The 18,426-nt window shown below is 44.9% G+C and overlaps 1 protein-coding gene across 1 annotated transcript in view; it reads right to left on the bottom strand.

The window, feature by feature from the left end:
- The window catches only part of MNAT1 (MNAT1 component of CDK activating kinase), a 157,341-nt gene that overhangs the window by 77,785 nt on the left and 61,130 nt on the right, over positions 1-18,426 (bottom strand). Inside the window, exon 6 of the mRNA XM_014595150.3 lies at positions 13,881-14,006. Coding sequence (XP_014450636.1) covers positions 13,881-14,006 — 126 coding nt within the window. The remainder of the gene's footprint in view (positions 1-13,880; positions 14,007-18,426) is intronic.

Genomic DNA, 18,426 nt, shown 5'->3' with positions numbered 1-18,426 from the left:
CAATTCAGTCTTTAAGTGGCAGCCAAAACAACCACCCTCCCACGTGACTGACTTCTTAATGAGGCTAGTCAGCACAAAGGAGTCTCCATACACGTGGTTCCATTTTAATCCAATTGTAAGAGAAGGACCTACCAATACTTAATGTAGTTCCCCACCCCCTGGCCCACATACTGGGAGGCTGAGGCCTTGGGCGGGGGAGCAACAGGTCAAAAGTGAAGGGCACTGGGTCGGGACTGGCCATCGATGTTTACAAATGGGTCCTGGTACAAAAAAGGCTAAGAACCACTGCTGTGGGTGGATCACCTCAACCCAGCTTGCAACAGGTCCCACATTTTAATCCCAGAGACAAACTGCTCAAAACCTGGGAGTAAAGCTGCACCTTTGGCCTGAGTTATGCCAGAGTTCAGACTTGATGATCAAATGATTCTCTCTGGCCTTGAATACTCAGGAAATAAAAATCTACTACTAGGAACAAGGGAAATTTAGTTGGATATTAGGAAGAATTCTTCATTATGAAGGCAGCTAAGCATTGGAAGAGATTACCTAGAAAGGTTGAGAGTCCATCCCTGGAAGTCTTAAGAGCAGGTTAGATGGACAGAGGGCAGAGGGTTGGACTACATGACCTCCTGATGTCCTTTGCAGCCTTAGTCTTCTATGATCCTGGAATGATCAGATGCTTTAAGATTACAGGTTTCCCTCACTTTATCCTGTATGTGCGTTCCTGGAAAACGGCGCGTAACTCAAATTTGCATAAAGGGAACCCACTTTACAATGCAACAAACAGGGATACATTTCAAGACCTCGACTGCACTGATCCCCAGACCCATTTCTACCATTTTTACAAGACAATTTTGGTACTAACCAATAGCAGACGGTACACACAAGCACAGGGCATTATCATAATGGGGGTGGCAACTACAGAAACACATGTTGCAGACAATGAGCGAGGAACACAGATCCACACAGGAGACTATATCTTGGTGCAATGCACCACACAAAGCAGCTGACTGCAGGCTTCTAGCACACCGATTACATAAGTGTGAATTTACTTCTCATATAACAAATTTTTGGTATAAAAAGGGCCATCACATAAAAGTGAATTCACAGATATGGAACCCGCATAAAGCGAGGGAAACCTGTAATGAGTTCCCTTTTTAATTTAAGCCTGGCTGGGGATGCAGCCCCGGCTGCAGGGTGGGGGGAGAACTGCCTCCCAGACAAACGCCAGCTGGGGCCTGGGGCCAAGGCGGGGCGTTAAACACCCCTTCTCGTGCTCAAACATACTGGTGGCTGTGACTATGGACTACAAATCCCAGAGGCACCTGGAAGCAGGAAGAAGACATGACAAGCAGCTTTGCAGAGTCCTGCTGTTGTGATTTTGGACTGCAAATCACAGAGACCTTGGGAGCAGCAGGAATTTAATTTAATCTCTGCATCTTAGACGAACCTACAAAGACTGAATCAATTCAGGCTCAGGCTTTTTGACTGTCTGTACTTAACCTAAGTTGTAACTAGTGGCCAAGATGAGCACGGCATGTACTACTTTAGTCCACCAAAAGCCATACACTTAAAAGTGACTGTGGAAATGGCATCTTCCTACAGAGCAGATCATCTGCTGCCAGAAAGAGCCGCAGACTCTGGTGACACAAATATACTTGTACTGCTTTTCACTCACTGATGCAGGGCACATGCAACTAAATGACCATTATCACAGTTTTGTTTGCTAAGTCTCAGTCACTGCAGCTGAGCAAACGAATCAGCCTGATTCTCATTTATATCCATACACTTATATAAAGAAACATTGCTACGGCAATGTGAAGAGGCCTTAAAGTAGATATAAATAGAATTTATTTTAACACAGCAGTATAGAAGGGCCTAATTGTAGATGAGCATGACAGCCAAGTGGCTTCAGTAGGCTTGCACAGGCTTCATGTGGACTCCAGGGTCTTTACCGTATTGCTAAGGAGGATGGCTTACAAGGGAGGTGGACACTATTTCCAAGCTCACACTAAGTCTGTAATTCTGGCAGGGAAGGGAAAAAACAAATTCTGCACTAGTTAAACAACCATATTTAACATGTAAATAAAGCATCCTGATAATAAGCACCATCATTTACTGTGTTTTGTGTATAATTTTTCCACCTACATCGGGGGAAAACATTCCATTAAGTAAGCAAAGATGCTGAATTTTTAACACTTTGCTATAGCATCAATTGTAGAGTAATTGCAGAACTAATTAAGACTCCTACCCATTTGTCTATAGGTTGGCATGCCTGGGAACCATTGTGACAGTCCATCATCTGGCTTACATCTCAACACAGACACTTCAACATGTTTAACCTGGAGCTATGCTTGTGCTTGCCTGAACCCTTAATACCAGCTTCATTAAAAGATGCAATTTTTTTTTTCTAATAATTTTGCTTGCTGCCACTAAGCACCCTCACGTGTAATATTCAAAGCTTACCAGATTTTTTAAACAAGTGCTAAAATACTTTGAATCCAGCACTGAAAGACAAAACTATAATCAATGACTCTGATCTAATGCAGCATGTGAAGCCTGCACCATCCAACTGTCACTTTAATGGGATAATTGAGTTCTAAAGGTCATCATTTCCTATTTCTTTCAGACTTTTCAGAAGCTGGTGTGTCCTCCTTTCCAGATTAATGCAATACTTGTTATAAATAATGACATGAGTTATTTAAACTACAGAATTAAGAGAAACGTGCAACATTTTTTCTCAAAATGGTTCTCTTACACTAGAAAGCAGATGTAAGGCCTGATTTTTGGCAATGCTGAGCAAGTCAAATTCCTGTTAAGAATCAAGGAAACCTGCAGCAATTATTTTTTTGAGATTTATATCCCGCCCTGCCCAAAAGGCTCAAGGCAACTTAATGTGTTCTCAACGTGGCACCTTTTCCCTGCTTCCAGAGATAAGCGCAGTCAGTACAGTGGATGGGCCAACAGTACTTTGTCTCTGCATTGTATAGGGAGGGCTTTGCTTTCCACCGGAGAGGCCAGTGCCTAAAAATTAGGTGCTGCAGTGGGAGCACTGTGGTACTTTTGTGTCGCCAGCCCCCATCGACTGACCCCGAGTGCAACCAGTTGTGAGTATGGAAGAGCAGGAACAGACAGCCCGATTTCTTCTGTACAGGGGTGAAGAGAATGGGCCAATGGTACTTTGTTCTCTTCACCCCCGTACGGAAGAAATTGGGTTGTCTGTTCCTGCTCTTCCACACTCACAACTGGCTACACTCGGGGTCAGTCGATAAGGGCTGGCGACACAAAAGAACTAAAGTACCACAGTGCTCCCACTGCAGCACCTAATTTTTAGGCACTGGCCCCTCTGGTGGAAAGGAAAGTCCTCCCGTTACAATGCAGAAACGGAGCCGGGACAGGATGTTGGTGGGTCCCTGCTCTATGCACACGGGAGTTTACTGCAATATTGGGGAGACCTCCACCTCTTTCTGTTGCTTAGGGGTCTTACCCTGGGCTGCCGAAAGATAGCTTCCTCCAGCCAGGACTCTCTGTCCTCAAATGGACTCCTGAAGTGAGGCACCTAAGCCTTTTCTCAAAGCAGAGCAGGAGGCAACTCCTTCTTTCAAATCTGCTGGCAGAGGAGGACAGGCTGGATGGTGGTGCTCCCTTTCATCCAATTCCTGGAGCTCCTGCCCAGGAAGCTGGAGCTGTACCAGCAGCAAAATGCATATCAGCATGAAGAAAATGGTGGTGGTCCGTTTTTGAACTAAAACACCTCGGAGGTGCTTTCATTCAAAAGCGTGCCGCTGCAATTTCCTGCGTGCGGATGTGCATTTCGCTACTTCTAGAACTGCACACGGCGCAATGCCGTGCATCAGCTCCCATGCAGAGCAGACTCGATCAATCGAGACTGCTTAAGAGTGATGGATCCCTGGCACATCACGGGACAGAAAGATAGGTGTATAAATGCCCCAAGTGCCTGTAGGACTCAACTGGAATAAAAACAGAGGCACCTAGTGATTTTAGGTACTCGCTGAGCAGGATTTAAGGATCACAGAGTAAAAGGACACCCGAATTAAGAGCCAAGCAGGACTAGGCCCTTCTGTGATTTGGCCCTAGAGTCTTCCACTTGCCACTAATTCATATTTAAGACACTGGAGTGTAGTGATGTAGAGATTTAAACTCTAGGAAGAGTTAAACTAGCCATTTGTCAGAATGAAGTCTATCAGCCTCATTTTTCAAAGGTACTGAATACTTATGGCTTGTACTGACTTCACTAGCAGATTGTGAGAACCCAGCACAGTGACAGCCTGCCCCACATAGTTTATATAACCCAAAGCCAACATCTTCATGCTGTATTTAGCTCTGAAAAATCTGAAGACTGGTTAACAGAAGAAAAGCTATATTTAGACACCAACTTCTGTTCCAAACAGAAATAATAAATCAGGACTACAACTACAGAAAAGTTTTGAAGTTTTATCATTACAGACGTCTCATTTGTTTAAAATAAAAGAATCCCTTGAAACATCATGCTGATATTCAGGAAGTGGGAAGACCATAATAGATTCACATGATAGTGAATTCATGATGTCAGGCATTTCAAAGACTTATCCCAATGAATGCCAAAATGGGCACTGTCAAAATTTGCATTCTCTGTCCCCATTCTAACATAAAGAGTAACAAAAACTTCCTGTGAGAGCTGAATGGTTAAGAGAAAAGACGACACCACATCAACAGGACTACACTTCAATAGAAACACAAAGGAAACTTTAAGGCTTGATCTATGTTGAAACTGTGCTTTGGTTCCAGCGATTCATGGCCAGACATCTACACAGCTGCACCAATGCAAACTCTTCCTATAGAGGAGAAAAAGCTGCAATTGTCCTAGCTACGTGGAAAGAAAAACAAGATGCAAAGGATGTGGTTTAAATTAGGCTGAAACCTTATTAACTTAACTCATCTGGGAACTATCAAGCAATAACTTGGACAACGCTGGTTATCATTCCTCCTGTAATTGCTTCCACACATTAGAAAACTGTCATCAGCCTTTCTCTCCACACCTGGTCCCAGCCCACCGATGTGACCCCGGTACACTCGTTTGAGACTAAAGGGGCCGGGGAAATGGAGTTGGTCACCTTGCTGTAAAGAGACACGAGTTATCCAACCCCTTTCCTCAGCTTCCAAACGAGACTCTTCCCCCAGATGGGAAGTGGATGTAGGGAATCGGGGAACCAGGCCCCTAAAAAAGTGCCATGGACATCTGACACCTACTGAACTAACAAACGGAGCCAGATATAACAGGGGGCTCCAACCAAGAGAAAAGGATAGTTTTATATGTCCTCCCTCAGGTACTGCACAGGGGCCAGTGGAGTATGCTGGGATTTGGCAACCTAAGGTCCACAGGCCGGATCTGTCCCACAGAGCCATTAGTCCCAGCCCATGGAGTGGGGGCTTTGGCAGTGCCACACTGCACCATGGCTGGGCTCTTCACCCATGCCACATCATGGCTGGGAGGCAGAGAGAAACAACAGTGGCAGACAGATCCTAGTGCTGGCCCATCTTTGACCTGAACTGGGTCATTCCAGCTGTAAAAGGCTGCCAACCTCTGGTTTATGTGACCCCAAGCAGCCAGCCAAGCTCCCCACCCCATGCTCCCCCGCTCTCAAGCCCAAGAAAGACGTTTAATAAAGGAGCCTCTAACTCATTTCCCACCTTGCCTATCCAGACAAAGAACCTGTGCGCCAAAGTCACGTGGATTAGCACTGACAAAGGTCGTCTGTGCAAACAGCGCAAGCTCCGGTGCAACAAAAAGTTATTCCTTCAGCTGTAACGGGATTCACATAGGTGCATCTATGGTGATAGCAGACTATTGACAGCTGCATTTGGAGCAAATGCCCAGCACGTACAAAGACCTGCATTTAGATTGATAGTGTCTGTTATATGGAGAACTCAATTAGATCATTAACGCTCTAATCATAAAAAGGCAGACAAGAATCATTAAACAGAATACCTGGTCTATTAAAGGGCCATTGTGCTATTTCGCTCATGCCAACAACAAAACATTCCAAACTCATTCACTTGTGCAGCAACGCTCATGATTTGATCTGCCTCGGTGAAAGACCATCCTTTAATGTGAAAGATCACATGCACTGTTGCATGAATGAAATGCTTACAGTCTGAAGATGGTTCGAATGGCAGCCTGCTTCTCCCTAGGATTTGTTCCCTCCACTGCTTGGATAGGAATTATGGCCTCAATAATGATTAGGGCCAAAATAGATGTGAACTTTTCATTGCAACTCTATTTGTGGAGGTCATTGATGCAATGGACAAAACAGTAGTCGAGGCCTCAGCTGCTCACAAGAGTTGAATGTAGACACAATAAGTGCTATTCGCTTTTATAGATCAATGAAGGCAGTGTGAGCACGTAAAAAAAAAAGTCAGAGCCTACTAATGCCACACTTTCAATTTAAATTAATCCGGCTTTCAAGCAAATGCCTACAAAGCACTCATATAATAATGAGATAATCTTGTAAAAACACATGAATTTAAAATCTCCACTGCAATGTAACAATTGATACTGGATTAGAGTAATTAAGTAATTATATCTGTACAATGTATTTTTGCTACAGGGAGCCTACCAAGATGTGCTAAGACAAGCCAGACACACCTTTCAGTGTTGAAAGAAAAGGTTTACACATATCACAACATAAGTTTTTCAAGTCAACTACAGCTTTGGAGGTGGGTGGGGAGAGTATCCCAGGATGCTCTAGAAACATCCTCTTCAGAGGCTTACTTAGTGGATTAGACAGCTGCAGTGAAGGCAATATATTAGGAGCAGGCCTATGCAGGGTGAGAAAAATGTTTTTACTGCTGCCCGAGTACGGACCACTGGAAAAAGAAACCCTTAAATGTGTTAGAAGCTTTCTGAAAGCCCCACAGAAGAGTGCACGATAGTGCCTGGTTAAAGACACGATCCTCGGAGGTGCTGGACACTCTGGCCCTGGCCCAGCAAAGAGCATTAAAGCATGTGTTGAACTTCAAACAACTAAGCAGGTGTGACTACAGAGGTGCTTCAGATGAAACATGCCAGTACGCGTTTGACCGGATCAGGGACCAAATGCTCAGCGCCTTCTAGTACTGGGTGCTAAAAGGGGATTAACAAATACCACAGAAAGAAATGTACTTTACTAGCTCCTTGGATAAATTCTGCACACTAGAAGCAGAGTGGAGATTAAAAACAAAAGTGCAGATTAACATTGACTGGCATGCATCTGACGAAGAAATCAAATCCATCTGAACTGTTTCTGCCTGAAGACAGACCAGCTGAACTAACAGTGCCGGAAGGAAACTAATTTGATTCCCTAAATAATCTTTCACTGTTTAGGCAGAGGCCTTCTAGAAACAGCAGACCAGCAATGATGGCAAACAGTCACTTGCAGCACACATGGATGCAGGCAGTTCACAGGTCACGTCTCTGGACCTGTGGAGACACCGGCTAAGTAGCAGACTTAGATTTATTCCTTCCAATTCATACAGCCTGTGCATTATGTCCCTTGAGAGCTGACCAAACCTACTCAAAAATACCTGGAGGGATTTTCTGGACTTGGAGCAGGATCTTGGACAACTGCAACAAAAAGCAGCGGGCTGGAAAACAGAAGCAGGCGCTGAACGTTTACTGGAACAGGAAACAATACTGTAGCAAATGCCATAATGAAAAACAATTAATCTGACCATATCTGGGAGGTCAAAGTGGAAAAAACCCCCAGCACAACCCCACGTATAAGGTAAGAATGTTACTTCCAATTAGAAGAATACTGCAAACATACGACCGTAAGAAATCTAGTCCCGAGACAGCCACGTTAGTCTGAACTCGAGCAGAAGACAAGACAGGCTTGATTTGCACTTTACAGACTAACCAAAGTACATACGTATAGCATGAGCTGAATCTAGTCCCTCACATGCTCTCAGCACAGGTCACTACTGACATGCTTTCCACAGGTATCCCTGACCTCCGGTGTCACCAGCCACTAGGACTCACTCCTGTGGTATGCCGATTTGATGAATCCTTCCCTGCTGATCCAGCTTGCAAGCCCTAGGCTCTGCTTTGAGCTAGTGACTATGGCAGCCAAAAATCACACCCTGGTCATACTGGGTTCAGAGCACTCAGGCACAAAGTGAAGATAAACACTGTTTCCCTGATTTGAATGGAAAAGAGCCAGGGAACCAAAAACAAGAGGGTGGAAGTGTCTTAAGTCACTCTGGGCGTGTCTCCACAAGATGTTTGCTGTGGAATTGCCTAATTAGATTAATAGATTCGTAGATTGTCAGGGGCTGGAAGGGACCGTGCAAGATCTTTGGGTCCAGCCCTGCTGCAGTAGGCAGGAAGACAACCGGGGTTAGGTGACCCCAGCGAGATGACTGTACAGTCAGTCTCCTCTTGAAGATTTCCAGGGTAGGCGACTGCACCACCCTGGGAGGGAGAGAGTTTGTTCCACAATCCAGACAACCTGACTGTGAAGGGGTTTTTCCTAGAGTTGAGCCTGAAACAGTCTTCCAGGAGTTTGTATCCATTACTCCTGGTCTTCCCCATGGGTGCCCTGGTTAGTCTGTACGGTGCAGCTAGCTCCGCAGTAAAGCCTCAGCGTCTACATGTGCAGTACTATTAGGAGGGAGTAAGCTAATAGGTTACTACTTGTACACACAAGTACTATCCTGTGGCAGAGTTATTTACTCCACAGCAACGCATGTGTAGATGCTGACGGGGCTGGCTGAGGCACAAGGGTGCTTCGGTACAGGGGCTGCCTCCTTGGCTAGCCCTGCACTGGATCACCTGTGCCCCAGCCAGCCCCTCCGCAGCACGTTGAACCAGGTCAGAGCCGCTTTGGGCTGGCAGGCCGATCCTCTGGGCCCCCTGCCAGCCAGGGCTCCTTTGACCCAGCTCAATTGCTGCAGTCCCAGGTATATATTCAAATGTGGCACCCAGAAGCAGTAAACTCCAGCAGGATATGCACCAGAGGTTATTGCTGCGCATTAATAGCACGTGTAAATGTGCCCCCTGTTGTCCAAACGGCACTGATGAGAAGTGATACAGAAGAGCTCTGGGGAAGGACCCTACATTGGGATTTGGTCGATTTTATTCCTGGCTCTGTCACTGATCTGGTTGGTCACCCCAGGTAAGTCACTTTACTTCTCTTTGTCTACGCATGTGCACAGATCTGAGTATAAGAGAGCCTTTATTTTGGTGGGACTGTATGAATACTATAGTAATTAAAAAAAATACAGATGTGCCAAAACCTGGGCTCATTATTCAGTGACAGCCCAGCACGGCAATTTTGAAGATATGTTTTCACTCTTAGGAAAAGAACGTGCAACAGCTATACCCGGCTTGCTCCAACTCTACGAGGCACAGATACCTCCCCTCCCCACTACCAGGAAGTGCTCTATGAGGTAAGTAGGTAAGTGTGCAGCTATATGAGGAGGCCATATATTTGGAAAATCCAATTACAGGTAATCATATTTCTAACTGCATGAAATTGCCTCCAAAGAAATCCACTCTTGGAGAACAGCGGTCCCTTGGGAAATGGGCTGAGAAGTCATTGTACAAATGGAGCAAATGGAAAGAGAAAGCGTTCTGCTCAGTAGCTATTTGAGCTAGCTTCCAACTCTGTTTGCAGGTTGATGCTTGTCCAGCCATAGAAGCATGTAAAGAGCTAGGGCCCAAATCTGCAAATGCATTAAGGCATTTAACTGTTACCCATTTCCCTGGGAGGCAGGCAGGCAGCTAAATGCTTTTGTGGATCTGGGTCCAGGCAGGTGGTAAGTACCATTAGCCCTTCCAGGGCTCTGTAAGTGCCAGGTAAATGGTAAGTACTGTGATGAAATGAGCAACTCTGAACTGTTGTCAATAATGCAACCCACGTATACAAGCATACATACACACACACACACGGAGGCATAGTCATATCCCTTAGAAAGGCCCATGCGAGATAAATCCCAAGCAGAAATGACAACTGAATGCTTCAAAGAGTGCCCTGATTTATTCCAAGACATGAAGGACTGGTCTACACTCACAGGTTTTGTTGCCATACCTATGGTATGAGGCTGAACCTGCAAGCGATGCAGCTCCGTGGTCAAAACCCTTAGCGCAAGTACATCAGGCTGGCAAGAATGCTTTTGTCAGCACAGTTTGTTCTGTTTGAGTAACTGGTGTCAGCTCCATCAGCAAAAGAACTCCTGCCAGCATAAACTAGACTTCCACTCTTGCCTGTACAGCTCCACCGCACAGCTATACCGGCAAACCTTCAAGCCAGTGATTAGTAACCAGGATGCTGTGGCACCCTGTGGTGCCTTGAGATCCTTTCAAGGGTGCCACCCAGTGTTAGCACTGTTAGATGTGCAAACATGATTCACAAGATAAACCCCAAAATTTCAAAGACAGCATTCAAAACATTCTGACCTGTCATGAACTTTGAGGTCCTCACAACAGAAAAATTGCTCTATTGCTTTTGCGGAGTCAAAAAAAACCAAGTTAAAACTAAGAACTGGCATTTTCTGGGGGGTGCCTGAAGTCTAATAAAGTTGAAAACCAGTGTCTTTAGCATAGGCAAGCTCTAGAATCCATCTACATGTGGAAAGTTACCCCCTTTGGCCAACATTAAACTATTGAGCGATGAGCATAGACAACAAAATGAACACCATTAGGACACAGACAGTTGTAACAGTTATGACTAATGATGCTGATCTAAGCTAGGGCTGTCCAACCGATGGCTGGAGGACTGCACGTGGCCTGCACTAACGTGGCTCTGGAACCCAGAAGGTGAATGCTCCCACCCCTCGCCCCCAGCACCTTTTTTTTGCCCATCACTGAAATTTGGGGTCTTCAGGTGCCACTTGTGACTCAAGTCATCAGCTGGGGAAAAGTGGCGGTAAGCAGCAGCGGCAGCGTTCATCCCCCCTAGTTCCAGAGTGCTGAAGTTGAAGTGGTTTAGCCAACTCAGATCTCTGCACTCCTGTAGCAACACAACAGCCATGCATATTCCCGGGCAGCAGCTCCCCATCCCCTTTGGAGAGGGTAAAAGGTATGTTTGTCCTCAGCTGTACAAGGAAGCATAACTAGAGTTGTTCCACCTTTGTTGGCTGCATGAAACTGGTTTGTAGAGTAGGTTTGAGAGACACTAAACGAAATAAAGATCTGAATAGTCAAACTCTGTAGAAAGCTCTAAGTAACAAGTATGCAGGGAATCGTGAGATCTGAAGGGAAAGTACATCAATAAAAAACAAAACAAAAGTATAACTCTCTATACCCTCTCATGAAAGCCTGAAATCAAACAGCTTGATTGTGGAGAAGCCATGTTTCATAAGTGAAGAACTTTTCCACGTAACTGAATTGAAAGAAGGAAGCCAAAATGGTACACTAAGCTACAAAGAAAGAACAGGTCATGCCTAAATGAAGAAAAGACTAAAATCAAACTAAAAATAAGCCAGAAAAGGAGGTCCTAGTCCCTGCAAGAGAAGCCAGATGAAGAGGAAGATGCACCAGTACAGGCTGGCTGGGCAACAGCTCTGCAGACAAGGACCTGGGGGTGACAGTGGACAATAAGCTGAATATGAGCCAGCAGTGTGCCCTTGGTGCCAAAAAGGCCAACAGCATCCTGGGCTGCATGGGTAGGAGCATTGCCAGTAGGTCAAGGGAAGTGATTCTTCCCCTCTATTCTGCACTGGTGAACCACATCTGGAGTACTGTGTTCAGTTTTGGACACCCCCCCCCCCGGCACTACAGAAAGGATGTGGATAAATTGGTGAGAGTCCAGTGGAGGGCAACAAAACCAGTGAGGGGGCTGGGGCACATGTTTTAGGAAAGACTGAGGGAACTGGGCTTATTTAGTCTAGAGAAGTGAAGACTGAGAGTGGGCTGAAATACCTAGAGGGGGTTCAAAAGAGGATGGAGCTGGACTCTTCTCAGTGGTGGCAGATGACACAACAAGGAGCAACAGTCTCAAGTTGCAGCAAGGGAAGTTTGGGTTAGATATTAGGAAGAATTTTCTCACTAGGAGGGTGGTAAAACACTAGAACAGGTTACCCAGAGAGGTGGTAGCAGTTCCATCCTTGGAGGTGTTGAAAACCTGGCTAGACAAAGCTTTGGTTGGGATGATCTAGTTGGGGCTGGTCCTGCTTTGAGCAGAGGGTTGGACTAGATGTGACCTCCTAAGGTCCCTTCCTATTCGCTTGGATTCTAGAAACACAGTGTGATACAAGAGCGGTCACGAAGGAGCTCAGAGAATACACTTCAGACACCTATGAGAAAAACAGACTTGATGCCATAGAGGCAGGCTGAGGTGGGTTTTGCTTGTTCCATTTTTGAGGATCTATTTTTGGTCATCAGATTAGTCCTCATCAACATTTTGGCCATTAGATTATAAGGTGTGGAGATGATTTTGCAAATGGAATCTTTTTTGAGACCCCAAAAATAGACAGGGGGTCAAGGTGAAGATTAGGAATGGACTTACTGTGTTTTACCAAATTCTTAATAGATAATCTGTTCTATCATTTTTTTTTTCAGCAAAATACATACAAAATGTTTAGTTTGCAATAAAAATAGTGCAGGTGTTTATATTATGGCATGACAGAAAGAAGGGAGTTGGTGTACTCCGTTTAAGCGCAGAGCTTTGAGACTGAAAAAAGTTTATGTACTTACCCAGAACATACACTTATCCAAACTTAACGTAACGATGAAAATTACATACACAGCCTGGTAGTCCTCTGATATTAGCAGCCCTAAGACTATTAATGACAATTTTTTTTAAGCTTTGGTACTATTAGAAGTCTTGAAAGTAAAGGAGATAACACCCATCAACATCAAGGCATCTAATAGCAGCTCTTTGTCAGCTGCTTCCTACTGGCGCTGTTTATGGTGCCAGTCCTCAGGGAGTTAACTGGAGTACAATGCCACTACCAAGCAGATATAGGGGCAGAAAGATGCTACAAATTGAGTGTTTTATGCACTGAACCAATATGCGGTAATCAATTTTTCTTATAATGTAAAGAAGAGGTGCAATACTGGGACTGCAGTCATGTTATACAGTTAAGCAACTTGAGAGTACCTACCCAATATTCATGTATGCACGCTGTATAAAAACAAGAGAACTGACAGATCTTTAACTGCCACAGCAAAGCTAACATATTTACTGTTAGGAAAAATCCTTGTCTCAACATAGGACCAAACAATCATGAGAATAGGATTCTTATTTTTTGATTTGCAGACATTTTTACACCAACCTTTTCCGAAGATTCAAAAACGTATATTAGCTTCCAGAATGATTAGACCAAACCCAGGAAGAAGAAAAAGCAACTTTCCAAAGTACTAATAAAAGCACAATGTTTCAGGGGAAAATATATGTGTGTGTGTCCATGTGCACACATGTAACTTAGAATGCGATCCCTTCTGACACGGGCTCCCAAGGGAGGTGGTGCTCTCCCCTACCCGGGGGTCTTCAAGAGGAGGTTGGATAGGCATCCAGCTGGGGTCATCTAGACCCAGCACTCTTTCCTGCCATGCAGGGGGTCGGACTCGATGATCTATTGAGGTCCCTTCCGACCCTAACATCTATGAATCTATGAATCTATGACTGCATACAAGGCTTAAAATAAGGTGTGTGTATGAACACGTGTGTGCATGTGTGTAAACACACCCCTTTGAGCCTCGTATGGAGTCCAAAGGGATCTCTTATGTTCTAAGTTCTACACTGCTGAAGTTCCCAAGCCATTTTTTTTTTAATGATGCCAGTAATTAAGAACTGTAATTATGCAACTTTTAAAATGTAAAAGAGAACATCTCTGTTTCAGATTAGAAAGTGTGGTGCTCTTTGAAAGGTAACAAACTAAAAAGAAAACAAACGGACTCTTACCATTTTGATGCCAGTAGAAAATGTGACTGGTTTGACTGGTTTGGGTTTTTCCAGCTGCATTTCTAGCTGTGTAGATCTGTCTTTATGCTGAGCTAAGAGCAGGGAAGCAGGCAGATGGGAGCTTTCCTGGAAATATGTTAAGAACACAGATTGAAATAGTCAAAAGAAAGAAAAATAACAAACAATGTTGCACGGTCTTAAAAACTGCAAATTGTGTCTGAAAGGCCGTCGCCGGCAGGAGTGGGTTATGCTAAATATCCTCTCTATGAGAAACAGTTTATAGAAAACGATCACTTTCAGTAATAAGAAAAAGCTGTGGCAGTCTCATAAATCAGAGTAACCTGCAAACAACCATTTTTATAGAATCCACATTAAAGACAATATAACAGGCTCCTTATTCCAACTGGCCTATGCAAGTATATTTATTAAAATAAAAAAATTAGAACTTAATAAGAGAAGGAGTAGTACAAAGTAGCATAACTTGGATCAGATGTTTATCTAAGACACATTCTTTCTACCAATGAACTCAGACCAGTTTGAAATTGTTTCCCATTAGATTTCACCTGAGGCCGTTTGGAAGTGATCCTTGCTCTGCTTCACACAATGGCACTATTGTAAGTGCAACCAACAGCATATTTATTTTCCCTTTTACCAACTTATTTTGAGGGAAGCCAGCCAAAACTTAAAAAAAATTATAAAAGCAATAAAATAAAATAGCAAAGTGAGTTAACTACTTAAAATCTTACATTCGATCTGCAACGGAAAGATTATTTATATGGACAAACACAGCATGTTCCTGGGAGAGAAAACAAATTACTGGCTAAATAATTCTCTATTTTACCAGGCTGATTATCTACACACGCCCTGAAATTCCCTAGCTTCTTCTGCCTCTAATGAACATGGAGTTGAGAAGAAGGGAAAGAGATCAGTGCCACTTACTCCCAGAGTCCTTTGCTGCAGCACTTTATCCTCAAAGTGCTCAAGACACTTCTATTTGGAGGAGGCCAGCAAATACTCCATTAGGATCTGAATTTGCTACTAAATTTATAAAACAAGCGAACCCTGGAGGTCAGGCTCTGGCTGGGTATATTTTATTTTTAAAAGCTTAAGCTAGAAGGGTAAGTTTCAGTAGGCGATGGATACCTGGCTACCATGGGTGCCTTTGAAAAATCATCAAGCTGTATAATACTGGATGCATCTACACATGCAATTAATAAGAAACAATCAACTCCAGAGCTTAAGGTTGTGGAGTTCATTGCTCCCGGGTGCACCGCTTGAACATGTGCCTAGGACTGCAACCCGCTGAGCTGGGTCAGAGCAGCCCCGGCTGGCAGGGAGCCCAGGGGTTCAGCTTGCCAGCCCACAGCTGCTTGCCCTGGCTCAGCGTGCTGCAGAGGGCTGGTGGGGCACGAGGGTGCTCCAGTGCGGGGCTAGCCAACAGGCAGCCCCCCACATTGAAGCACCCTCGTGCCTCAGCCAGCCAGGGCAGCACCTGCACATGCGCTGCTGCGGAGTAAACTTAGGAGCAGGAGTAAACTCCACAGCAGGATAGTACTTGAATTTACAAATACTATCCTGCTACAGAGTTAATTAGTTTACTCCAGCCTAATAGGGGCGCATGTGTACATACATGCACAACATTTACTGCAGAGCTAGTCTACTTCACAGTAAACATCTCGTGTAGACGCGCCCACTGATGTTAGAGGCATCCCCTTCCCCAGCCCACCTTTGCTACAGCTCACAACACCCAGACTCGCAACTTTTTTGGAATTAGACTGTAAGTACTTACCGGCAGAGGTTCTCTTACACAAATGGGGCCGTAGCTCCAGTTGGGGGATGCAGCAAACAGTAGTGAGAATCCCCATATACTTCTGAGAGCATCCGGCCCAACCGCAGTACCCTACCACTGCTGAACACAAAAACTGCTCCCTTGGCAGCTTATACAAAACTACTTCTCAGCTGCTTCTATACCAGCATAGGGATGCTAACAGGAAAATGAGCAATTGAGGCAAATCAGCATCATCTCAGCAAGACCCACAGCTCTGGACTCGGAGATTCAAATAAAAGCCATGTTGTAATTCGCTATGAACACAGAGCTGCGAAGAGGTGGATATCAAAGGGCAATCATGTAATCACTTGTGCAAATGAATACTGCGCCGTATGAGGAAAGCAGGTTGAAAACAACATGACTGACATTATTTCTGTGCATGAGTGCCTAGAGGATTGGCTTTAACAAGGCAGCCAGAACTCACAGCCTGGAGGGAAAGGGAAGCAAAGGTGGATTTAAGCAGGTCTGGCACCTGCCCCACTCACAGTTACTCTAGCACTCAGAGGAGTATCTGCCGGCCAAGCAGGCCCTGAGGGGCCAAGTCACAGCCCTCTACCCTCCCCTGCCTATGGACAGCAGGGCTCCCCCACATCTCTGCACCACAAGATGCTGCAGCCAACTCTGCCCATCCATTTCGTTCTGCTCACTCCTTGGATATCTCCAAGATAAACGGGCCAGAGCATGGGAACCTCTCCTAAAAACAAAAGCAGCTCTTGAACCATGAGCATGAAGTGGCATTCACATTAATATGGTGGGCACGTTTTTGCTCTACCCAGGAGTCTGAAAAGCTGGCCTGGGAGAAGTATTTCTCACCATGAACTGTGAACGATGCATGGGAAGGGTAAAGATTCACAAGTATGTCAGTATGGTTAGGAAAAGTGGCAGCTATCTTCCTCGGAGACACACCAGCTGCAACATGAAATCAGTCTAACTCTGTCGTGGGAGGCAGCACGGCCAAGTGGCTAGAGCAATGGGAGGCGGGAGACTTGGGCTCTTTCGCTGGCCTGGCCACTGCCCTGCCGTGTGTCACCTCTCTTCCCCCTCCCACCTTTTGTCTACCTGATCCCTCCTCAAGGAAGGAGATCTCTGATGCTCGTACAGTACCTAACGCAATGCTAACTAGTCTGCTCCACAGTAAACGTCTCGTGTAGACGTGCCCGCTGACGTTACTCCCCAGCCCACCTTTGCTTCTAGTCACTGTGGCAATTCAAATAAAAACTGAAGAAGGCTTCAACACAAAAGGTAAAATGGTCTTCTTGAAAGTACGTGAGAGGTCCCCAGTCTGACATGCTGCTCTCTTCGCTGTGCCGAGCGGTCTCAGCAAATGGCCGTGAAAACAGAGTTGAACCCTGGCATTGAGATCTCTGCATCCATCTGAAGGAAAGCTTTTCTGGGTGCTGAACCAGTACTGCAGCCACTACAAGAACGCCCTGAGAATCAGCTTTCCTCCGGCCTAGACATGAAATCAGACCTTCCACGGGTGGAGTCGGCAGGACTTCCCTGGAGTCAGCGGGAGTTTCCACCGCTAACTTCCACGAAACCAGCAACCTGTGGGGTGAGCCCCCAGCAGCCATCTCTCTACTTCTAGCACTAATATGCAGTTTTTAAACTTTGCTTTTAATCTTTCTTTTAATTTCCCCTCTTTTGCCGGTGCTCTCTCCTTGGCAGCTCTCAACAGAAACAGCATTTGATTCACTGCAGTTGAAGGCAGCTTCACTTTCGAAGGGCTGCTTTGCCGTGTTTGCATTTCGGATACCACGGGGGTGTTTATTTGTTTAAAAACAATTGTTTTCATAGGAACTGGAGAAGTCGCTGCACAAACACTTCGACTGTTTTTCTAAAAGTCTGATTTTACAAAATGAAGTTTGGGTCTAAATTTAAAGCTGACAGTGCCCCTTTATACACCAGAGATACAATCAAGTCTCCCAACTTCCCTCCCCTGCATTTAAAATTACCTTTCTCTTGTTTTTAAAATTGTCAATGTGTTTTAATAGCAATGCAAGTGTAATCATAGTTAAATTACCTATTTTGGTCATGTTATAAAGATTATTTATAACTGCTCTTTTTTCTTAAGCCATCTGGTGAACTCTATTTCCAGTAAAACCAACTGCTGTGTAAAAAAACAAATGTCAGTCCCTAGTAAATTAAAAATGTATTTCAGAGCTGGACTGAATGCATTTATTAAGGAAGCGACTAGCTCAAAATCTTTTTTTCAAATCCAGCACATAATGACACTGAGTACAGAATCCAGTTTGAATGAACTGTCCCGCTATAAAAAGAATGGTTCAAAGTTGATCGTTAGCAGTGCTAAGATAATGATGCTATAAGATAATGTTAGTCTCTCAGACAGAGGTTCCCAACTCCTGGGCTGCGGCCCGATACTGGGCCGTGGTGGGTTGGCTGCCAGACCAGAAGTCCAGAAGTGATCGGCATACTGCAGACACAGTATAAAAAAGAGTTGGCTGCTGGTCCGCAGCTTGCCAGTCACTTCCAGTCCGCAGTGTGCTGGTCCGCAGTTTGCCAGTCCGTGGTCACTTCTGGTCTGTGGTCTAAAAAGGCTGGGCACCACTGTGTCAAGATATGTACATATTGGAGTAAAAATGAGGCTTTTTGCATATGTACATTGATATCTAAGAACAGTGAAACACCCGCTTCTTTCAAAGGATCCAGCAAAAGCTTGCCATGACCCCCGGCCCCAAGCAAACATTCCTTCAGCAC

The sequence above is a fragment of the Alligator mississippiensis genome, chromosome 2 (genome assembly GCF_030867095.1).
Source record: "Alligator mississippiensis isolate rAllMis1 chromosome 2, rAllMis1, whole genome shotgun sequence".
Taxonomy (NCBI): Eukaryota; Metazoa; Chordata; order Crocodylia; family Alligatoridae; genus Alligator; species Alligator mississippiensis.
Note: the sequence above shows the minus strand (reverse complement) of the source record. Positions and strands in the feature narration are given on the sequence as shown.